The 21,397-nt window shown below is 46.1% G+C and overlaps 1 protein-coding gene across 1 annotated transcript; it reads left to right on the forward strand.

Annotated features, from left to right (window-relative positions):
• The first annotated feature begins 10,389 nt into the window (after positions 1 to 10,389).
• LOC129327628 (uncharacterized protein K02A2.6-like) lies at positions 10,390 to 21,397 on the forward strand. Its single transcript, XM_054976380.1, has 2 exons — positions 10,390 to 12,838; positions 21,054 to 21,397. Exons 1-2 carry the CDS (start codon positions 10,690 to 10,692, stop codon positions 21,395 to 21,397), a joined length of 2,493 nt encoding a protein of 830 aa, XP_054832355.1. The 5' UTR covers positions 10,390 to 10,689.

The raw sequence follows: 21,397 nt of genomic DNA on the forward strand, positions 1-21,397 counted from the left end.
TTAAATACCACAAGTTCCAATTGTGTTTTGGTATTAGAACAGGAATCCCTATGAAATAGACAGCAGTGATTATATTATCCATGGAGATTCAGTTCAAATAGTACAGTTCATCTTGACAGGTAGCAGTGGGAAATAGATGCAGAAAAGGAGTTTCCCTTAATTTTTAAATTAAGATAAGGTCAGCTGAAGAAACAGATGAACAACCATAGTGATTTTTGAGGCATTGGTTTTACCATGGCTAAAGATAGAAGAGGAAGAGGCAGAAATGGGTTTGTTTGGGGTTTTTTTTGACAGAGGTCACAGTGGAGGAAATGTTAGGAATCTCATACCGTATATTCTAAAAATAGATGTTCTTCTGTGCATTTGATTACTGTCTCCTACAAACATGAAAACATTGTGTTGTGCAGACACTTAAGTACTGATGTTGCAATACCTAGGGTGTTGGACTAGGCTTGGGGAAATCCTTGAAAGCTTGAAATCCTTTCTTGGCATTAAGTTCACTACAGGTAGCATTGGGCCATTGGGTACAGTGAAAATGTTTTGCAACTAGGTTCAGTGAAACTCACTGATGTTAGATGAGATCATCCCAAGGACATTTTGGTGTAGTGCTTAAGAGTGGCAGGACTCTAATCTGGAGAACTGGGTTTGATTTCCCACTCCTCTGCTTGAAGTCAGCTGCTTGACCTTAGGTCAGTCACAGCTCTCTTAGAGCTCTGTCAGCCCCACCCACCTCACAGGGCGATTGCTGTGGAGATAATAATAGCATACTTTGTAAACCGCTCTGAGCGGGCATTAAATTGTCCTGAAAGGCGGTATATAAATCAAATGTTATAATGTTATGTTATTTATCTTAGGAAGAGTTCAATTTTAAATAAGCATTGAAAAATAAAATGCCATAATTTTAGTGATCCCATTCCCTGGATAGAGGTGAGGAATCCCCCAATCCCACCTTTTGTACCCCCCACTGCTTACCTGGTCAGCAGGGGGGGGCAGGGAATGGGTCTTCTGTGCGCAATCCTGTGGTCAGTGTGATGACATCACTGATGTCATCGCACCACCCCAAGAGTGCATGTATGCTTTGCAGTGGGCTGATTTGGGCCCCAAGTGGCCCAATTCAACTCATTTGGGGCCCAAATCAGCCTGCTGTGAAGCACACATTCCCTGCCTTGCACAATGGCATCACTTCCTGGAAGTGACATCAACACGCTGGTGCAGGGCCAGGAGAGAGAAGAAGGTAAGCTTGGATCCCCCTCTCCCGCCAGGAGGGTAAGGGAACCTGGCAACCCTGGATAATTTCCATAATTAAACTAAATTAGGTCCAGCCCAATTCTGTCAATAGGGACATAACAACCTCTTATAGACGTTTCTAGTAGTTAGCTTCGTGTGGCATGCTGTTAGGATGAAACATGCTTCTAACAGTTTAAGCCATGCCAACACAAAGACAGGCATGGATGTATCTTGTTGCTCTATTTTAACAATGATATCCACATTTCTTCATGCTAACATTACAGGGTTGGGAATGGGATATGTAAATACAAAAGTGGGTACATAACTTTTGCAAAGTAAATCTGTATGTAGCATTTCATATACATATTGCAATGGCACATCATGTTCCCATTTGAAAATCTAGATAAATTGGATAAATATATTGTACTAAGTAACGATTGTATATTACCTCATCCAATAAAATTTTCTAATTAAAAAAAGAAAAGAAAAGAAAATCTAGAAGCAGAACACAGTTTTTAAAATTATGGTCCTAATTGTAAACATAACTTGAAGGTCATATAGGCTTCATCCTGTATCATCTCTTCCATATTTCTTACCCACTGCATATGGTTTGTTTTTCAATGGTCCAAACTCTTTGGGGAGTGGGATGAGATAAGGCTATTTATGCCCTCTATGTATAAACCATTCACAATTCTAAGAAATGTGGAACTTGCTTTCCTTGAAAAAAGACTAATTGTAATAGATGTATGACACTTGCAAACTATATTCTTTAACAAATCAGCTACACCTTAATAACTTTATTACTTCATGAAGGGCAATAAACTGAACAACTAAAAGGAAGCAATGATATCTGTCTGTGTCTTTTTAAAAAAGTGTTGCCCTCAATTAAGGAGTCATTCAAGTATGGTATGTAAGCCAACAGTCACTGCCCTTTACATGCATGTGCATATAGTCTTTTTGATACAGACTTTTGTTTTGCTGATTTATAAATCTGTGGTTCATGGTGAGGCTTTCCAAAACTGGAATGGCTGTTTTTTCCACTGACTGAGGTATGTGGCTGTTTTATCATCTTGTTTCTCAGAGATATGGATTAAAATAATGTGCTTGAGGTAAAATTATACCTTACTTCAATGCTTTTGTAACAGCATTTTGTTGGATGCTATTGGTAATTTGAAAGCACAGAGATGAAAATAGAAAGCTTGAGAGATTTTCCAAGTGTTACTGGATAAAAATAATTTAAAAACCCTACCAGTTTCCTGAAAAATACTAATAAACTCAATATATTATGCAAGCTGCTGTTCCTGGCTACCTTTTTTGAAAACAACTAGTACCTCAGTAAAGTCAGTATTTCCATTTTTAATTCTTTCTATACTATTTTAACTTTCACAAAGGGGTTTAAGGGATAGATTTGTATGAGCAGGGAGCCTGCAGGGTTGTAGAAGGCATCTCATATCCCCCTCTCCCACTATTTCCCCTTTCTCTTACCTGGCAGCACCCATAGCTTATCCTCTTTTCTTGCTTCCTTCTATCCTTCCAATGCATAATCCAACCTGTATCTGCCCCATATCTTCATTTTTTCTTCCACTCTGGCAGTTTTTCCCTGGAAAAGCTAGGCCAAGTTTCTCAGGGGCCACAGATGGGTCGAATTGCCAGTGGCTGCCGCTGGGCTGAGTTCTGTGGGTAGTGAATCTTTGGTAGAAATGTGAAGGCCCCGGGGGGGGGGGGAGGAAAATTCAGGGAAAAATGAGTTTTGTACATTTTTTCCAAGGCCCTTTTTTCAATTTTCCTGATGGAAAAAAAGAAAATTTTGGAGAATACTGAAAAAAATTCCTATGAAATATTTTCTTTTAGAATGAATGAAATGTTTTGAAAGACAAGGTGGTAGGGTTTCCAGTCCCCTGCTGGGAGTAAGGGATCCTCCGCTCCCACCCTCCACCCCACCCCCACTTACCTGGCCAGCAGGGGAGGCACAGGCCTTTCGGGGCGTGCTCCTGGGTGGTGCAGCACACTCCCATATGGCCTGATCTAGCCCAAATCAAGACTGGACTGGACTGGTGTGGAATAGGCTGCTGTGGAGCGTGGGAGCACTCCTGAATGCCACAGCGGTCTGTTCCTGGCTGATCTGGGTCCAATCAGGGCCAATTCAGGCCCAAATCAGCCTGGATTGGGCCACTGCAGAGCACGGGAGCATTCCCATGCTTCACAGTGGCTTGTTCCAGGTCAATTTGAGCCCAATCTGGGCCAATTTGGGTGTGAATCAGCCCAGATCAGGCCACTGCAGAGCCTGGGAGCACTCCCTGCCCCGCAGCGGCCCAATCCAGGCTGAATTGGCTTGCATCTGGACCAATTCAGGCAGAATCGGGCCCGATTTGGCCCCCTGCAGAGCACGATTTGTGCCTGCTTCCTGGGGATGGCCATGGCCATGATGATGTCACTTCCCAGAACTGATGTTATCACATGGGCCCAGTAGCGTGTGTGCAGAAGGCAAAGAACATCAGGTAGGTGTCAGGATCTGTCAACCCTACAAGGTGGGCATGCTACAGACATATGTAGCTCTTAAATCCAAGATGTATTTCTGCCCCAGAAGGTGTAAAAGAGTAGATAAGCGTATTTTGATTCACGCAAACTCAAGTTTTCCAAAGAGCTGCATAAGGATAGAAATGAAGGTTCAGTTCTAGGAGTTCCAGAAGCTGATTCTTATTAGAGACTTGAGGTGCTGATACTTTTAAAATGTTATTATTTTTTTACATAATTACAATGCTATAATGTGTATGCTGATAATACACTACTGAATAGTTCAAGACTTTAATGTTATGAAGATTAATTGTATATTGAAATATTTTTATTTATTTATGTCATTTATAGTCCACGTTTCTCACTGAGAGTCAAGGCGCATTACACAGTGTGAGATTAGTACAGTCAATTTCAAGGACATTTCCATAAACGATGCCATTAGGTAAATAACACAATTTTACAAAGACATAGCATTAGTAAGAATCCAATACAGAGTTGAAGAGATACTGAAACTGAACATAAGCAATTCTAGGGCTGTCATTAGAAGCACAAGTAGCTCATAGGAGCACATATTTAAGATAACAGGTAGTAAGTAAGGCAACATAGTGGTGAAGTCTATGGTCCTTAACTCACTAGCAAAGCATCTGAGAGCCCCTCCCTATAATGTAAAAGCCTTTTTGAATAATTCAGTTTTGCATAGTTTGTGGAAATTTAAGAGAGTGGGGGCTCTCCTGACCTCCTCAGGCAGGCCATTCCACAGGGCCACCACAGAGAAAGCCTGTGTACAGGCTGCTGTTGATTTCACCCATGTTCAGGGTAGCACCTGCAGGAGACCCTGTTCAGATGAGTGAATCTGTCGTGGAGGAACATAGGGAGGGAAGTGGTCCCATAGGTATGCCAGGCCAAGACCGTGAAGAGCTTTGTATGTGATAACCAATAATTTGAACTAGGCGTAGTAGCTGATAGGTAGCCAATTGAGTGACTGCAGAATGGGGGTGATGTTCGTGCTCCTGCTCACTCCTGATAGCAGTCACACTGCAACATTTTGCACCAATTGGAGTCTTCTAGTTAATTTGGATGGGAGACCAATGTATAGTGCATTACAATGGTCAATTCTTGATGTTACCATAGCATGGATCCAGGTCGGCCATGTCGAGGTAAGAAGCCATCTTCCAGGCTACAGTGAGGTTATAAAAGGTTTTTTTTGCAGCTGCCTTAACTTGTTGTTCTAGTAATAGCACTGGATCCAATATAACCCCTAGGCTCTTAACTATGGCAAGGATCAGATGAACTCCATCGAAAGTGGGAAGTACAATGTCCTTCAAGATCTCTGCCTTCCCAACAAGCATCACTTCCATCTTGTCTGGGTTCAATTGCAATTTGTTCATTTTTAGCCATTTCACTACAGCTTTTAGGCAGTGATCTAAGACTTCTACTGCAACCTGCACGGACCTGGATAACAAGATATATAGAGTTGAGTGTCATCTGCATATTGGTGACATCCAACTCCATAGCTGCGAATAAGTTTTCCTAAAGGCTTTACATAGAGGTTGAAAAACATGGGAGATAAGATTGCTCCCTGCAGAACTCTGCATGATAGCTCCCATTCTGGAGACAGCTGATCTCCAACAGCAATCCTTTGGGTCCATACCATGAGAAACAATTTAAACCAGTCCAAAGCACATCCTTTGATGCCCACTTCTGTCTCTAGATAGCTCAACAGGATGGCATGGTCTATTGTGTCAAAGGCTGTGGATGGCTGCAGGAGGAGCAATAAGGAAGCATGGCCTTTGTCTATATTTAGCTTGAGATCATCCACTAACACTACTAGTGCTGTCTTTGTCCCATACCCTGGTCTGAATCCAAATTGGAAAGGTTCTAGAGTGCTAGTGTTTTCCAAGAAGATCTGGCGTTGGTCAGCTACTGCTCTCTCAATTACTTTGTCCAGAAAGGGAAGATTAGAGACCGGGTGATAATTGGCCACATCATTTTGTCTAGGGATGTTTTTTTAATTGGTGGACAGATAACCGCATGTTTGAGCGGCTGGGGGAAGATGCCCTGAGTTAGTGATTGATTTACAATAGACCTCAGCAGGGGTCATTTCATAGAAAAAGAGCTGGAGGAATCCATTAGCATAAGTCATTAGCATATGCCACACACCCTGACATCACCTATCCTGGCTGTTTTGGACCCAATCCAGGCCATTCAGGGCTGAAATTGGGCCCAAAATGGCAAAAAGGGGCTGAAAATGGCTGAAAAGGGGCCCAAAATGGTCAGGATCAAGCCGTTGCTGAGTGGGAGAGTGATCTACCACCCATCAGATGCCCGATCCGGGCTGTTTTGGCCCCAATCCAGGCTGAAATGGCCCCAAAATGGCTGAGAGTCAGGTGGGCAGGGCCACTTGACATGTGACCTCTTTGGGGAACTGCCGGAACTGTGTTCTGGCACATATTAAAAGGAAGGAGGGAGATGGAGCATTTCACCTTTGTTGAGTCTTTTATCCATAGTAGCTGCTACTCAAGGACTTGTTTTGTTCTCTCTTCCTCTAGCAGTCTTTTCAGCCTGTCCCAGGCCCAGCTAGGGATGTGCACTGGAAAAATTATATTTTGGGGATCTGGGGTTTGGGAAGGGCATAAATACTGGTATTCAATGGTATTTGGGCCCCTAAGTGATTCAGGTTTGGGTTTTCCCAGGATTCTGAAATTATTTGGCTACCATTATTCCTTATGGGGGACTTTTTCAGCAAGAATGGGCCCATGAACAAAGTGTCCTCGCTATCCTACTTGCAACTGTGTGGACTGGATGGAAAACAGCCCTGGAGAAAGGCCCTGTCCCCACAAAAGAGAAAAGGAAGGGTGAAGGGAGAAAGAGCCAGTCACACCTGCAGCTCTGTTGTGCCCTGCTTCTGACTCACACAAGCTGGGAAATGTTTTCCCTGGTTCAGGTGAGACTCACACTGGCTGGGAATTGCCTTCTTCGTTCCAGGACAGATGTCTCCCTTCTCCTTCCACCATTGCCTGGGCAACCTGTTAAAGGGGGGGGAGGGGAGGTCAGGCCTGGGATCCTTAAAATGTCAGGCCTAGACATTCCTGAATATTTCTGGAAATATACTAGCATTCCCAAGAATCCCGGATACCACTCCAGATACCGCTCCAGATCATCCCTTTCATGTGAGGGTAGGAAGTTTTTAGGATTTCACTTCTCTAAACCACTCCATACAATAGTAACTGATAATTGGATCAGCATGCCATACCAACAATTTTGCCACACAAATAGACATCATCTCAAATTATATACATTACAGTGTGTTAAAAATGAGAGTACCAAGGCTGCCATCTTCTCACTCGGGGGGAGATGAGTCCCTGGCCGTAGCTCTTGTGTTCTGCCACTGCTGTTGCGGCCATTGGGAGAAAAATAATCTTTAAAATCTGGTGATGGCGCGATGGTGCTTCTGGAGAAAACCTAGAATTGATATTAGTCCACTCTAAGATAGTCAGAAATGATTCCTAAAGACGTATGATATCATTTCAAGGTTTTCCCTGGAAGTGAAATAATGCCATCTCCTGATAACATGCCCCCCAATCTCCCTGCCCACACAGACTACCACTGAATGTCAGGATGTGCCTGGCAATCCTAGAGAGTACTGATGTTGTGTTTTAATAACTGTTTATATTTAGAAGTCTGACCAGTTAGAGAAATCATGGCATATTGGGTGGACTAGATCCCTGTAGAATAAGAGGAGAAGCACAGAATGGGAAGGAAAAAAGAAAAATGAAAGAGAAAGTAGAGCAGGTAGGGCTGCCAGTCACCAGTCTGGGGTGGGGGATCACCTGCTGCCAGCTTCTGCCCCCTGCTGGCACTCACCTGGCCAGTGGGGGGAAAAGGACCCAGGGAATGGGCCCAGGAGGTAAGAAGCCTCCCAGGCCAGCGCGCAGCGGACACATTCCCCAGGGCTGCGAGAGTGATGTCATTATGCCCAGTGGCAGGCATGCTCCTGTCCTTCACAAGGGCCAAAATTTATAGCAGTGAAACCCCCTCAGTGGTTCAGGAGCCACCCACTTGTGGTTCCTCTAACCACTATTCCCTAATGTGGCACCTGACCCATGTTTCAGGAAAGTGAGAAAGGCTTTTTCATGTGGGACTTGTGGTAGGTAGGTGGTTCACCACTAAAGAGACTGGAGGACAACTAAGCTACAAGCAAAACATGTGTACAAGGAACCTCAAAAGGTAAATGCTGGCTCTTCCCCCTCCTACCGGGAGGGTAAGGGGATGTGGCAGCCCTAAGATGAGGATCTATAAAGAAGATTGAAGAATAAAATCTTGTGCTAAGAATTTTGCCTTGTGTTGTCTTCTTGCCTGCATGCAACCTACAACCATAATCTAGAAAGGAGGTTTGGCCATTCAAAAAAGATGCTCCACCTCTGCCTCCTGTTGCCCAGTTCTGTGCTCCTCACTGTCACATGGGAAGGCAAATTACTCCTCTGTTGGAAGTGGGCTTTCCCCCAATCACCCTCCTTACAGCAGGGCCACTGAACTGCATCTGCTAGGAAGTCCACAGACTTTCCACACCTCTGGGATCTCTGCCTGTGATGGAGAGTACTATGATGCAGAACAAGACCTCGTGTGATGTGATGCAGTCTTTTTAATTTAGTTACATTGGAGACATTTCTTCTGTAATGTATTGGTCGAACTCTAGCTGATAGAGAACTCAAGGCTTTGCTATCAGTGGCCACTAAGTACGGGTGGCAGCAAATCAGGAGACCCAGATAAAGACCAATCACTGAGCTGTAAATAAGTTACAATGTATGTGAGTTATGCAAACGAGGGTATTCTAAAGTACGTGTTCTCATTGGCTATAACTCTTTGGGAGGGAAAACTGGTATGTATATATATTGAGGGTTTCTGTCAGTTGTGTGTGTTGTGTGTGGTTATACTGAATAAAGAGCTGTTGGTTTACTTCAAGTCTGAACCCACTATTTAATACTGGCGACGAGGATGGGATCTCTGATTGGGTATGCAGCCCCAATACCCGAGCGATATCACTAACAAGGTGCTTGGGTAGGCAGCCCCAAGACCTAAGCTGAAATCTTAAGCGTGAGGAATTGTCACCTCCGCCATCCGACATACGCTCGCGTCGTCCAGAAGGCAGACATGGCCGCTAAGGGCCACTTCGAACCGTTTGACTCAACAGCCGAGGACTGGGAATCCTACATCACCCGCTTCAACTTCTACCTTGAGGCAAACAAGATTGAAGACACAGATCTCGCGAGAGCAACGTTCTTCAGCGTGTGTGGGCGTTCCACGTTTGATATAGCGCGGGCACTGGTGGCGCCAGCCCAGCTTCAAACTACACCGTTTGACACAATAAAGAACCGACTCAAAGAACACTTCTCACCACAGCCATCAGAAATAGCCAGCAGACACGCGTTCTACAACCGCAACCAAGCCCAAGGGGAATCCCTGGCGGCATTCGTCACAGCCCTCCGGCAGGCAGCCCGGCATTGCAATTTCCCTGACCTAGAGATGGCACTTCAGGACAGATTGGTGTGTGGGCTGCGAAATGAAAAACTCCAAAGACGACTCTTTGCGAAGAAAGAGCTGACTTTCAAAACAGCGCATGAGGAGGCACTCGCTGCTGAAGCGGCAGAACAATCCGCAAAAGAGGTCCGGCAGTCGCACACTCCCCCATCCTCCCGCAGGGCCGAACAGGTACATCAGGGGTGTGTAGAGGACGTGTCATCATCAGAGGATGACGAAGAAGAGGTCCTGAGAACTAAGTTCCATGGCAAGCAACCGGGGGGGGCCGCAACAATTCAGGGCACCCCTTGCGCAAGCTGTGGAGGACCTCACTGGAGGAAGTCCTGCCGGTTCCGGGAAGCACAATGCCGAAACTGCGGAAAAATGGGACACATCGCTCGAGCCTGTCGCTCTACAAAGAACCAAGTCGGATCGCCCAAGTCCAGCCACAAGTCAGCACTGGGCTACAACAAGGCACCCAACCGCAAAAGCGACTGCCATACACTCACTATACGCCACGCTAATGTAGCCCAGACTAGTGAGTCATCGGTGCAAGCATTACGACCTCCAAGCAGCAACAAAATAAAAGTAACCGTGAAAATCCAAAACATGCCCTGTGAAATGGAAGTCGACTCAGGGTCCGCGTTATCCATCATCTCTTCACACACCCTCAAGCTGATACGCAGAAAGTCATCCACACCTCATCTTGAATCAGCAAACATGGTGCTGAAAGACTTCCAAGGCCGCCGCGTGCCGATCATGGGCATCGGCACATTCCAAGTAAAGTACAAGGACTTTATTGGCCCACTACGATTAGTGGTAGTTCAAGGCCGCCAACCTAGCTTACTCGGCCTCGACTGGTTCCGTCCTCTCGGCATCCAAATCGCAGGCGTGCAGCGGCTGCATCGTGATGAGGTAGCATCAGTATGCAGAGAGTTCCCAGCAGTTTTCGACGGGGCCCTTGGTAATTACACAGGACCGCCTGTCTCGTTTGACTTAGACCCAGCCGTGGCCCCCATCTGCCTGAAGCCTCGCAGGGTTCCATTTGCGCTCAAGCCAAAGATAGATGAGGAACTGGATCGTCTGATCGAACAGGGGATCCTGGAGCCAGTTTCTCACGCTAAATGGGAAACTCCCATAGTCACCCCACTGAAACCCAATGGAGCGGTCCGAATTTGCGCAGATTATAAATGCACAATCAACAAAGCACTGCAGCAACATTCCTACCCAGTACCAGTCGTGAGCCATCTCCTGGCATCGCTTCAAGGGGGAAAGATTTTTGCCAAGCTTGATCTGGCACAGGCTTACCAACAACTACCTGTGGACGAGGCGACGGCAGAAGCCCAAACGATCGTGACACACCGGGGGGCGTTCAAGGTTAAGAGACTACAATTCGGCGTCAACGTCGCCCCAGGAATTTTCCAAGGCATCATGGAAGGACTTCTACGCGGAATTCCAGGCGTCATCCCGTACTTTGATGACGTCCTAATCGCTGGGGAGTCAGAAAGCGCACTTGCAGAGAGGCTTCGCTGTGTCCTTCGCAAACTACAGGACGCCGGCTTAAAGGTAAAGAGAGAGAAATGCCAATTCGCTGTTGAGAGTGTGGAGTTCTTGGGATTCCTCATTGACGCAGCCGGTATTCATCCCACACCAGCAAAGGTACGGGCCATTAAAAGTGCACCTCCTCCAGGATCAAAGAAGGAACTACAATCCTTCCTGGGCCTATTAAACTTCTACCACGCATTCTTGCCACATAAGGCCTCAATTGCAGAACCCCTGCACCGCCTTCTAGATTCCTCAGCCCCCTGGGGGTGGGGCAGAAGAGAAGCCGCGGCGTTTGAAGCAGTAAAAAAACTACTGTCGTCAGAGAGCGTGCTGACACACTTTGATGAGAAAAAACCAATAGTACTCGCCTGCGACGCCTCCCCATATGGTATCGGAGCCGTCTTAAGCCACAGAATGCATACCGGGCATGAAGCGCCCATCGCCTATTTTTCAAGAACCTTGTCGGCCGCGGAACGGAACTATGCCCAAATAGACAAGGAAGCTCTGGCAATCGTTGCTGGAGTGAAAAAATTCCATGATTACCTCTATGGCCGGAAGTTCCTCATCGCAACCGACCACAAACCACTCCTGGGACTACTTTCTCCAGACAAGCAAACGCCTCAAATCCTTTCGCCCAGAATGCTGCGGTGGACGGTGTTCATGTCTGCCTACTCCTACGACTTACAGCACCGCCCCGGCAAAGCAATGGGACATGCCGATGCCCTGAGCCGCCTGCCACTTGCTGACCAGGGGACCGACCCATCTCCAGCTCATCACATCATGCTGCTGGAAGACTTGCCGAGTCCACCACTTAGAGCCTCCGACGTGGCGTCACACACTGCTAAGGATCGCACCCTCAGCCGCGTTCTCAACTGGGCGTGGAGGGGGTGGCCATCAGGCCAGCTGGCCGAAGAGTTTCGGCCGTTCCTCATTAGGCAGCACGAACTCTCAGTGCACAAGGGCTGTCTGCTATGGGGAAATAGAGTTGTAATCCCCAGCAAACTGAGACAACAGGTGCTGGAGGCACTACACAGCGGACACCCAGGCATAGTCCGCATGAAGGCAATGGCACGCAGCTATGTTTGGTGGCCAGGCATGGATAGGGCTATCGAGGAATGGGTCCGTACCTGTCAGCCGTGCCAAGAAACACGCCCAGCTCCAGCGCAAGCCCCAGTACATCCTTGGGAGTCAGCGAGAGCACCCTGGTCGAGACTCCACATTGATTTTGCAGGGCCATTTCAGGGACAAACCTTCCTAATAGTTGTGGACTCTTATTCAAAATGGCTAGAAGTTGTTCCCGTCTCCACAATGACTACTGCTGTGGTCATTAGGGCCCTACGTCAGCTGTTTGCAACACACGGTTTGGCTGACACGGTAGTGTCGGATAACGGAACACAATTCACGTCAGCGGAGTTCCGGCAGTTCCTGGCCAACAACGGCATCAGGCAAGTCACGTCTGCTCCGTTCCACCCTTCCACCAATGGGCAGGCAGAACGGATGGTGCGGACAACAAAGGACAGCCTTCGGCGAATCAGCCAAGGAGACTGGCAATCGCGATTGGCTGCGTTCCTGTTACAGCAACACGTCACGCCGCATTCTACGACAGGGCGTAGCCCCGCTGAGCTACTCATGAACAGGAAGCTCACCGTGACTCTCGACAGGCTGCACCCCGACCTAGCGGATGAGGAAAGGCCCATGCCGGAAGGAGAGGTAAGGACCTTCCAGCCGGGGGATCTCGTATATGCCCGCGACTACAGCGGACGTCTGCCATGGGTGCCGGCGACCATGGACACCACAACGGGACCAGTGTCATACGCCGTTGTCGCTGCGGATGGCAGGAAACTACGAAGACACGTGGACCAGCTACGACCCAGATGGCCGACCAGAACAACGGGAGCCGAGAGCTTACCAACGCCCAGTGAACAGGATACCATCCCTCCAGAAACGGACAGTGAAGCTATACCACAGCAGGCACCAACAGTCAGCTCACCGGCTGCAGAGGCAAGTACTAACCCTGAGAACCAAGCGGAACTAAGTAACGGGCTACCAACTGCCCAAACACCGGCTCAATTGTCGGACGCACTTTGTCCCTCGCCTCAAGTGACCTTACGGAGGTCCCAGCGGACTCGGACTACTCCCAGCCACCTGAAAGATTATATTTGTTAGGAGGTCAGTTCTGACTTAGGGGGGAGGAGTGTAATGTATTGGTCGAACTCTAGCTGATAGAGAACTCAAGGCTTTGCTATCAGTGGCCACTAAGTACGGGTGGCAGCAAATCAGGAGAGCCAGATAAAGACCAATCACTGAGCTGTAAATAAGTTACAATGTATGTGAGTTATGCAAACGAGGGTATTCTAAAGTACGTGTTCTCATTGGCTATAACTCTTTGGGAGGGAAAACTGGTATGTATATATATTGAGGGTTTCTGTCAGTTGTGTGTGTTGTGTGTGGTTATACTGAATAAAGAGCTGTTGGTTTACTTCAAGTCTGAACCCACTATTTAATATCTTCTATAACTTAAGATTCATCCTATGATATCTTTATTCTTAATTATCAATTCTTATACAGTTCTTGGTTCTTATAAAAAGCTTAGTTGGTCTGACCAATAAAGAACTGTATTGACCCTTTGGATGAGTCAGAAGTCAGACAGAGTAATATTTATTGTTAGAGGCTAAAGGCCACACAATTAAACAAATAAAACACATAAGCAAAGCATGAACAAAAACAACCCTTTGGATCACTGATACTCAGTCGGCAGCTTTGGAGGGCCATGTTTTCAATTACCATCAACCAAAAGAGAGACATGACCAAAACACATACAATAATATAAAAACTCTTAATATTAATAATATAAAACTATTAATATTAAATATGTAACCTTTTTAAATAACCAGAGTACCTCTGAAAATGCAGGGTTATTTCTTCTCATTTCTTCTCATTGTTGTTGAACTTTAGGCAGCCCTTGTTGGCCTGGAATGAGGAGAAAGTCCTGAAAGTCCTTTTGTACCTAATGGCACAAAACAGAGTACAAGCTTTCAAATACTCCAGAACTCTTTCTTAGTCTGCATGTTAAATGTTTCCCGATATTAAATGTTGCTCAAGTGCTAGGATGAAAGTTCAGAAAAAGGTTGTTGTTGTTGGAGAGAGGTGGTCCTTCCACCCCTGCAGAAGGCTCTGGGGTGCTTATAACTTAGTTGTCCTCCAGTCCCTTCAGTGGTGAAACACCTACTAGAGTTGCCAGTCCCCCACTTCCAGTTGGCACGGCACACTCTCTCGTGCCACAGTGGGCCAATTTGGGCCCACAGTGAAGCACAGGAGCTCGCCAGGGCCCTCCTGGCAGTGCTCCTGTGCTCTGCAGTGGGCCAATTCAGGGCCATTTTGGATTAAAATTAGACATGGGCACTAACCGGGAAAAAAATGAACTGGGAGGTTCCAGGTTTGTACAGTTTCATGAACCACGAACTTTCACGAACTTGCCCCAGTTCCAAACCGGTTCATGAAAACGTCACTTCTGGGGCAGCAGAAGGTCTGCAGAACAGGGGTGTGAACTTCTGGTTTCCCCCTTTTAAACACCAGTTGCTTTTCAGCTGATGGGAGGGGAATCCATCTGCTGGCTATTCTGCTTCCCATGTTTGCAGAAATTTGCTTATTCCCTGCTGGCTTTAAAAGCCAGGAAAGGGCTACATGGCTGGTTTCCCCTTCCTCCTTTGGGGTATGCACACTCTCTCTCTTTTCCCCTCAAAGGCAAGAAAGTGTAGCAACGTTGTAACATTGTAGCATTGCAACATTGTAACATTACTGCACTTGGCAGGATTAAATAGGTGCTTTCCCCTCCCTCCAAGGCATGTTTCAGGCTTTGCAAAGAGAAAAAAAACCCCAAGCGTTTTGCACAGCCCTTTGGAAACAAAGTGGCAGGGAAGCAGCAGTAGCTTCCCTGCCACTTTGTTTCCAAAATGCTTAGTTGGAAGGTAAGGGGACCTGGCAAACCTACCACCTACCTACCTCAAGAATCACAGGAAAAGGCCTTGCTCACTTTCCTGAAACATGGGTCAGGTGCCACATTAGAGAATAGTGGACAGAAATGCCACATGGTGCCACAGGAACCACTGAGGATGTTTCACTGCTGTAAATGATACAGCTTTTATGGAATCTGGCAGAGCTTTGTTGTGGGTACAGTCTTTTCTGTTTTGGCTCAAATTCTAACTTTTTGATACATTCATTCTGGGACCCCAAGGTGGCATCTTCTTCTGATTGGTCAATGAATAGTGGTCTGAATTACTGACCTAGATCACCTCTGCTGGAATTTATACAATTTATTTGGTGGTGGAGAGTGCCTTCAAGTCATAGCTGACTTATAGTGACACCCTCCCCCAGTGGAATTTTCATGGCAAGAGACTAACAGAGGTGGTTTGCCAATGCCTGCCTCTACAACCCATCCAATTACTAACCAAGGCTGACCCTGCTTTGCTTTTGAGATCTGACAAGATCAGGTTCACCTGGGCTACCCAGGACAGGGCATACAATTTATTTACTTAGCCTTTATTTGTTTGTCTGTTCTAATCAGCCTTACATCTATGCACTTGATCACAGCATATCACTTCTAAATACATTGGTCTCACAATCCTGTGAGAGGCATATTTTGGCATTGCAGCATAGCATATCCTCTTAATGCATATGTAACACCACAGTTAACTTTATATCATCCCCACTTAAAATTTAGGGATTTTTTTTACATATTATTGATCTTTTTTACATGTGTTTTTCTCCCATTCAGTCCATCTGTCCTTGGTCTTTGCTGGCTCAAATGTTCATTTACTACATCTCTTGGATATTCCTAAAGAGGGGGGAGTGTTCTTCCATTTACTTGCATCTAGTATACCAAAATCATCAGGCTCCATATCTGGTAGTTACTATAGAGAAACTATGACATTTGCAGTATAATCCTAAACCCATTAAACTGGATGTACCATAAATCTATAGAATCACTTTAATTGTGCCAGAATATCTAGATTTGGAAAGGTTTTGCAAATAAGATGTTCCAAAACCATCTAACCTCTCAAATCACAAGGGAATTGTACTTGGCAAAGCTAATTTTATATTTCCACATTTCTCCTCTGGGATTTACTACATGTTATACTGGTTAATAGCTGTAATTGAAAAAAATAATCCTGCTGAAAGCTGTGCCAAAAGAATGCCATGCTTTTCTTGGCTTTGTGCCTGTCTAGAGTTTTTCTAGCTTTCATCTTCTACAATACGATCTCATGGCTATGGCAGTTTATATTTATGCTTGTGGCCCTCCTAATACAACACTGCTCCTAAGTGCATTTTCACATATTGCATTAAAAATAGTTTTGCATTATCCTTGACTGTAGTTTCAATGCATATCCTGCATTGACTCCAAGCAGGACTCCCGGATATACATGAAGGCTGGTTTGCTGAGAAAGGCAGGCAGGGTGATAGACAGGGGTAACACCCCCTCTCCCCTCCTTCCATCCATGCAGCATGTGGACATTCTCAAGGAAGGACTCTTCCACATGCACCTATTGCCATTCCTGTTTGGTTTACTGGTTACACAACTTTTTGTAGGCTCTTAAGGATATTAAGGGATCTTAAGGGGAGGGATCTTAAGGGTGGGATATTAAGGGGAGCCACTTGGGGACCTGTCCAGCTTGGGGACTATCATCTGGTTTTACTGTCAGGTAGCAGGGGAACCACAGAGCGGCTTGTATCCAGATGGGATAACATCTCCTGTCATCCTGCAGTGGTCTCCCAGCAGGCAGGCTGGGAAGGGTGCTATCAGATAGCAGGTGGGTCGTCTGGTGCTTAGATCTGTGCTCTATGCTGCATCAATGCTCCAGTGACTGTAATCAAAATTGATGCCATGTTTCACTCCAGCACTGTGTGGTGGTTGTTTTTGTTTTCCTTTGCTTCCCTTCCTTTGTCATGGGGATTACAATATACATTTTATTTTAAGATTTCTCATTTCTGTGTTGTGTTAACCACATTCATATGCATAAGGAAATAAGATGATACAGTCTCAGACAATTAAATGATGGGTAAAAATGCCCTTTGAACAAGCCATTGAGAAATGATAGACTTATCCTTAATAAAAGGTGGTTAGACAAATTCATGAAGGATATGTGTATCAGTGGCTGCTAGCCATGGTGACTAAATGGAATCTCCACTTCAGTGTTCAGAGACAGTAAACCTCTGAATACCATGCTAGAAGGCAACATAAGGGGAAGAACTTGGCCTCTATGGCCTGTTGTTGGCCCTACAGAGCAATTGATTGGCTACTGTGTGAGACGTGTCTTAGGATAACAACAACAATGTGCTTATATACTGCCTTTCTGGACAGATTAGTGCCACACTCAGAGCAGAGATCAAAGTCAATGTTATTATCATTCCCACAATACAGCTGGTGAACTGAAGCTGAGAGAAGTGGTTTACCTAAGACCACCTGCAGACTTCATGGCAGTAATGGCAGTCAAACCAGCAGAGTACTGTGTTGCAGCCCACTTATCCACTATGCTACAGCAGCTTTCTAGTGGGCATGAACCACCGAAAATGTCTCGTGGCATTTTCATGAACCAGGAACCACAAACCCCATGAACTGGTGCAAGTTTACGAACCAGTTTGTGGTTCGTGGTTCATGGGGTTTAAATGCCCCTTTCCGGCTGCTTAGCAGTGGCAGGGAACGGGACATTTGATAGTTTAAAGGACCTTTCCTGTTGCTTGCAAGCGGCATGTCCCTTTAAACTATCAGGTGACGGGGGGGATCCTGCCACAGCGGAGGCCAAAAACGCCCTTCCTGCTCCTCAAATGGCCGCCACTGCCAGTAGACCAGTTCCGTGGAAGTTCATGGAAACGAGCTTCCACGAATTACTGGTTCGCAACCCATGAACTGCGCTGGTTCGTGGGTTTTTTTGGTTCGTATTCAGGTTCGTGCCCATCTCTACTCTCTAGCTGCTTTCTTACCATGTCGCTGCTATGACAGGAGACATCCTGCCAGCAAACCCTGCTTCCTGCTGCTGTTCTGTCAGGTGGTGGGAGAAAACTTAATTTTAAAACATCTGTGATGTCACACCACTCAAGGAATCCCTGGAAAATGTATGTTTTCACTATAGAGTTTCTAGTCATTCATAGAATGTTGTGAGCTTACTTCCAGTTTGTCCCAGCAATGACATCATGACATCAGTCTGACAGTGCCCCCCATGTATCTGCCCCCCCCCATTCCTGTCAGAACCAGCAGGTCTCTTAGGATCATGTTCTTAACCTTAGCCCTCCAACATTTTTTATTAAACTGTAGTTATTTAATTGTAATTCCTTTTTATAGCATCACTTGTGGAAACCTTATATGAATTTTTAATAACCCAAGAATTAAAAAGATATACAACCTCAAAGATATTCTATTAAGTAGGTCTCATTATTTACTAACCTTCTGAAAAATAATGACTGGGAGACAAAAATTTAACTGAAATAAAATTGAATTATCATTAAGTGATATCTTTCAGATACATTCATATGTGAGCTATTAAGGAATTTCTTTTTTCTATTCTTAAAAATCATAATTAAAAGCAAAAGTCACATATTGTTGATGTCCTTTAGAACAAAGGTTGGAAGCTTCCCCTCTGCATCCATCTAGAAATTTATATCTGCCGGCACTGCATTCAACTCATTTTACTTGTTAGCCTACTGTGAGCAGTTTCAGTTTCTGACAGAGTTTCAAAGAGCCTTTTAGCATGACAGGAGGACCTTGTACTCCTCTTGGTGTATGTTTTATTACTTTGTCTCTTTGCTGAAAAGCTCAGCCAGACATCTATTATTTTGAATTGCCAAGGTTATCTTCGGGAAGAGGAGGACTGGAAACCCTTTTCAGGCAACAGCTGAGAAGCAACCATCTGACAGACTGATAAAGCTGTAATAATCACTAATAATTGCATACTTTTGTTCTTTGTACATTGGATTGGATAAATTAGATATATATTACTCAGTAGCCAGTCTGTTTGGGATTTCCTTCCTAATATATTGCTGAGTGTATGGTACCAATATCTGTAGAACAACAGCAGAAGTGAGAATGCCATTAAGTGAATCCCAACCGGTGTATAAGCATTAATAAGAGGTATGTAGTTTTGCAACTAGATAATCTGCTTTTTTGTTGGATAATATTTAATTGAAGGTCAAATAAAATATTTAATAGGCAAATTATTTAGTTGTATCTGAAAAAACAGCATCTTAGGCTGACAAAAACAGCATTGCCCCCCCCATCCCCAACTTGTAGATTTATTGCACATGGCCACAGCATCTACAGATATGTATGATTTACACATGAAGGATCTGTTCATTTGATCAGGACCATTTCTGATGGCAGAAACACACACATGTGAGTATGATGGGGCAGCATGTTCAATTGTGAGGGAAGGAGCAAATCCCAGGGAAATAATATCTCTTATATTTTTAGAAGACAGATTGTAAAATACTGAAAGCAATTAGCATGACTAGTATTATCCACTGATAATTTAGTCCAGCATTAATGGCCTATTTATTCCAGACTTTCCTAATATGAGATTAAAAACATTTTGCCAAGGACTATAATTCAGTACCTGGCAACAGGTAACATACATTTTTCACCTACAGTGGATGTACCAAATTAGGTTGTGTGTGCTTAAAATCTATGTGGTTTCTGGAACTAGGGATACATGAGCTCCTGCCTGTTCAATTCACATCCAGCTTTCATGTTGCAAGCAGGGAGCAGATTGTTCAGCCGAGTTGATAAAAAGTACATAAGGACCCATGACGAAGTTCTCAGTGTGGCTTATCTAGACCATTTTTGAGCCTGAGCACTGATTGATCAGAAAGCAGCATAAACTGTGACATAGTTACAACATCTAAAACTACTGTACCATCCACCCGCTCATGCATCTACATCCAACCCTGTTATTTAAGAAGAGAGGATCATCAGCATGGGTTAAGTACCTGTGAACTCTGTATCTTGTCCTGATATGTTTTAAATTGAGGTCAAAAAGTTTTGGAAAAACTCAACAGGCTTTGTATTGTAGAAGCAATTTTGCTGTATAGAGCAACCACCTTTGTATTGTTCAATACATTTGATTAATGGAAACCATAAACTAAGACAAGGCTGCTTGTGGCTTGTTCTCCATTTGCAGCCTATGTCGAGGTCCAGAGGAGGGGGACAGCGCGTTGACAAACTCAGACCCACACAAAAGCTGGGAGAAAATTGGCCACAACAATTGAACAGAACAAGGAGCATTGGCAAGCATATGGATCGGATCCCAAGTCTCAGCTGGGATGCCAGCCAGCCACAGAGACCTCCCCCCTACAGGACCCCCACTGAAGGAGTGACATTAAGGGGGATCATGTGGGTGTATACCCCTGAATGATCCCCCTGCCACCTGGGAGTGACAGAGGCCTGGCAGCCCCCGAGCCGAGCATGCCTCTCACCTCACTCCCAAGATTCCTTATGGGAATCCCCCTCCGGGGTTCCAGGGCTGGGCCCTGGATCCCGAAAAGAGATCTGATCCAATGCTACCTGCCAAAGTTGTGATGATAGGAACGGATAAACAGAACAGAAAACAGGGCGCGGAGGGTGGGGAATCACGTCAGGAAGCGAAGTGCGGAGGGAGCGGGGCCGGCATACTTAAATGCCCAGCCAGTGGACCAGAGGGAAGCCTTCGTCCCTCAGGTCCGGAGGCCAGCCCCGCCCCCGTCACTCCTCCCCAGCTCCCGTGATTGGGCGGCCACGGTTCAAACTGATTGGCCGCCCCAACCCTGAGGCATGCCGGGGAGGAGGAAGCCCTGGCAGCCGATGCCATCCCCACCTCCGAGCCGACAGCAGCAAACCATCCGCCCGGTAAGTCGGGCGTCTGCTGTTTGCAGCCTATGTCGAGGCCCAGAGGAGGGGGACAGCGCGTTGACAAACTCAGACCCACACAAAATCTGGGAGAAAATTGGCCACAACTTTATTGAACAGAACAAGGAGCATTGGCAAGCATATGGATCGGATCCCAAGTCTCGGCTGGGACTCCAGCCAGCCACAGATACCTCCCCCCTACAGGACCCCCACTGAAGGGGGGGACAAGGAGTGACATTAAGGGGGATCATGTGGGTGTATACCCCTGAATGATCCCCCTGCCACCTGGGAGTGACAGAGGCCTGGCAGCCCCCGAGCCGAGCATGCCTCTCACCTCACTCCCAAGATTCCTTATGGGAATCCCTCTCCGGGGTTCCAGGGCCGGGCCCTGGATCCCGAAAAGAGAGCCGATCTAATGCTACCCGCCACAAGAGCCATGAGTGGCTCCTGCCAAAGCTCCTAAGGACTCAGCCAATCCAGCAGCACGTCCCTCAAGTCCTGCAGCCAGATGTCCTGGCCCCAACTGGACAAGTGGACCCCGTCTGGGCGATACAATGCCTCCAAGCGGAAGGAAATGTCCGGGTGCATAACGAGGCAGCCTCCAGTGGCAGTGATGTGGCGACCCATGTCCCGGGCCAGGCACTGCCTGGCCCCATCGATCTTCTCCAGGTCCCGAGCCCCCTGCCAGACACGCCTCCCCGCGCCTCCAAGCATCCCCGCTGA

The sequence above is a fragment of the Eublepharis macularius genome, chromosome 4 (genome assembly GCF_028583425.1).
Source record: "Eublepharis macularius isolate TG4126 chromosome 4, MPM_Emac_v1.0, whole genome shotgun sequence".
Classification (NCBI taxonomy): domain Eukaryota; kingdom Metazoa; phylum Chordata; class Lepidosauria; order Squamata; family Eublepharidae; genus Eublepharis; species Eublepharis macularius.

Bases quoted from the DNA above. Each gene is read 5' to 3' on its own strand.
- LOC129327628 (XM_054976380.1), top strand. From the start codon at position 10,690: ATGGAAGGACTTCTACGCGGAATTCCAGGCGTCATCCCGTACTTTGAT. The intron at 12,839-21,053 runs GTAACGGGCTAC...CCGGGGTTCCAG, and splicing joins TGAGAACCAAGCGGAACTAA to GGCCGGGCCCTGGATCCCGA.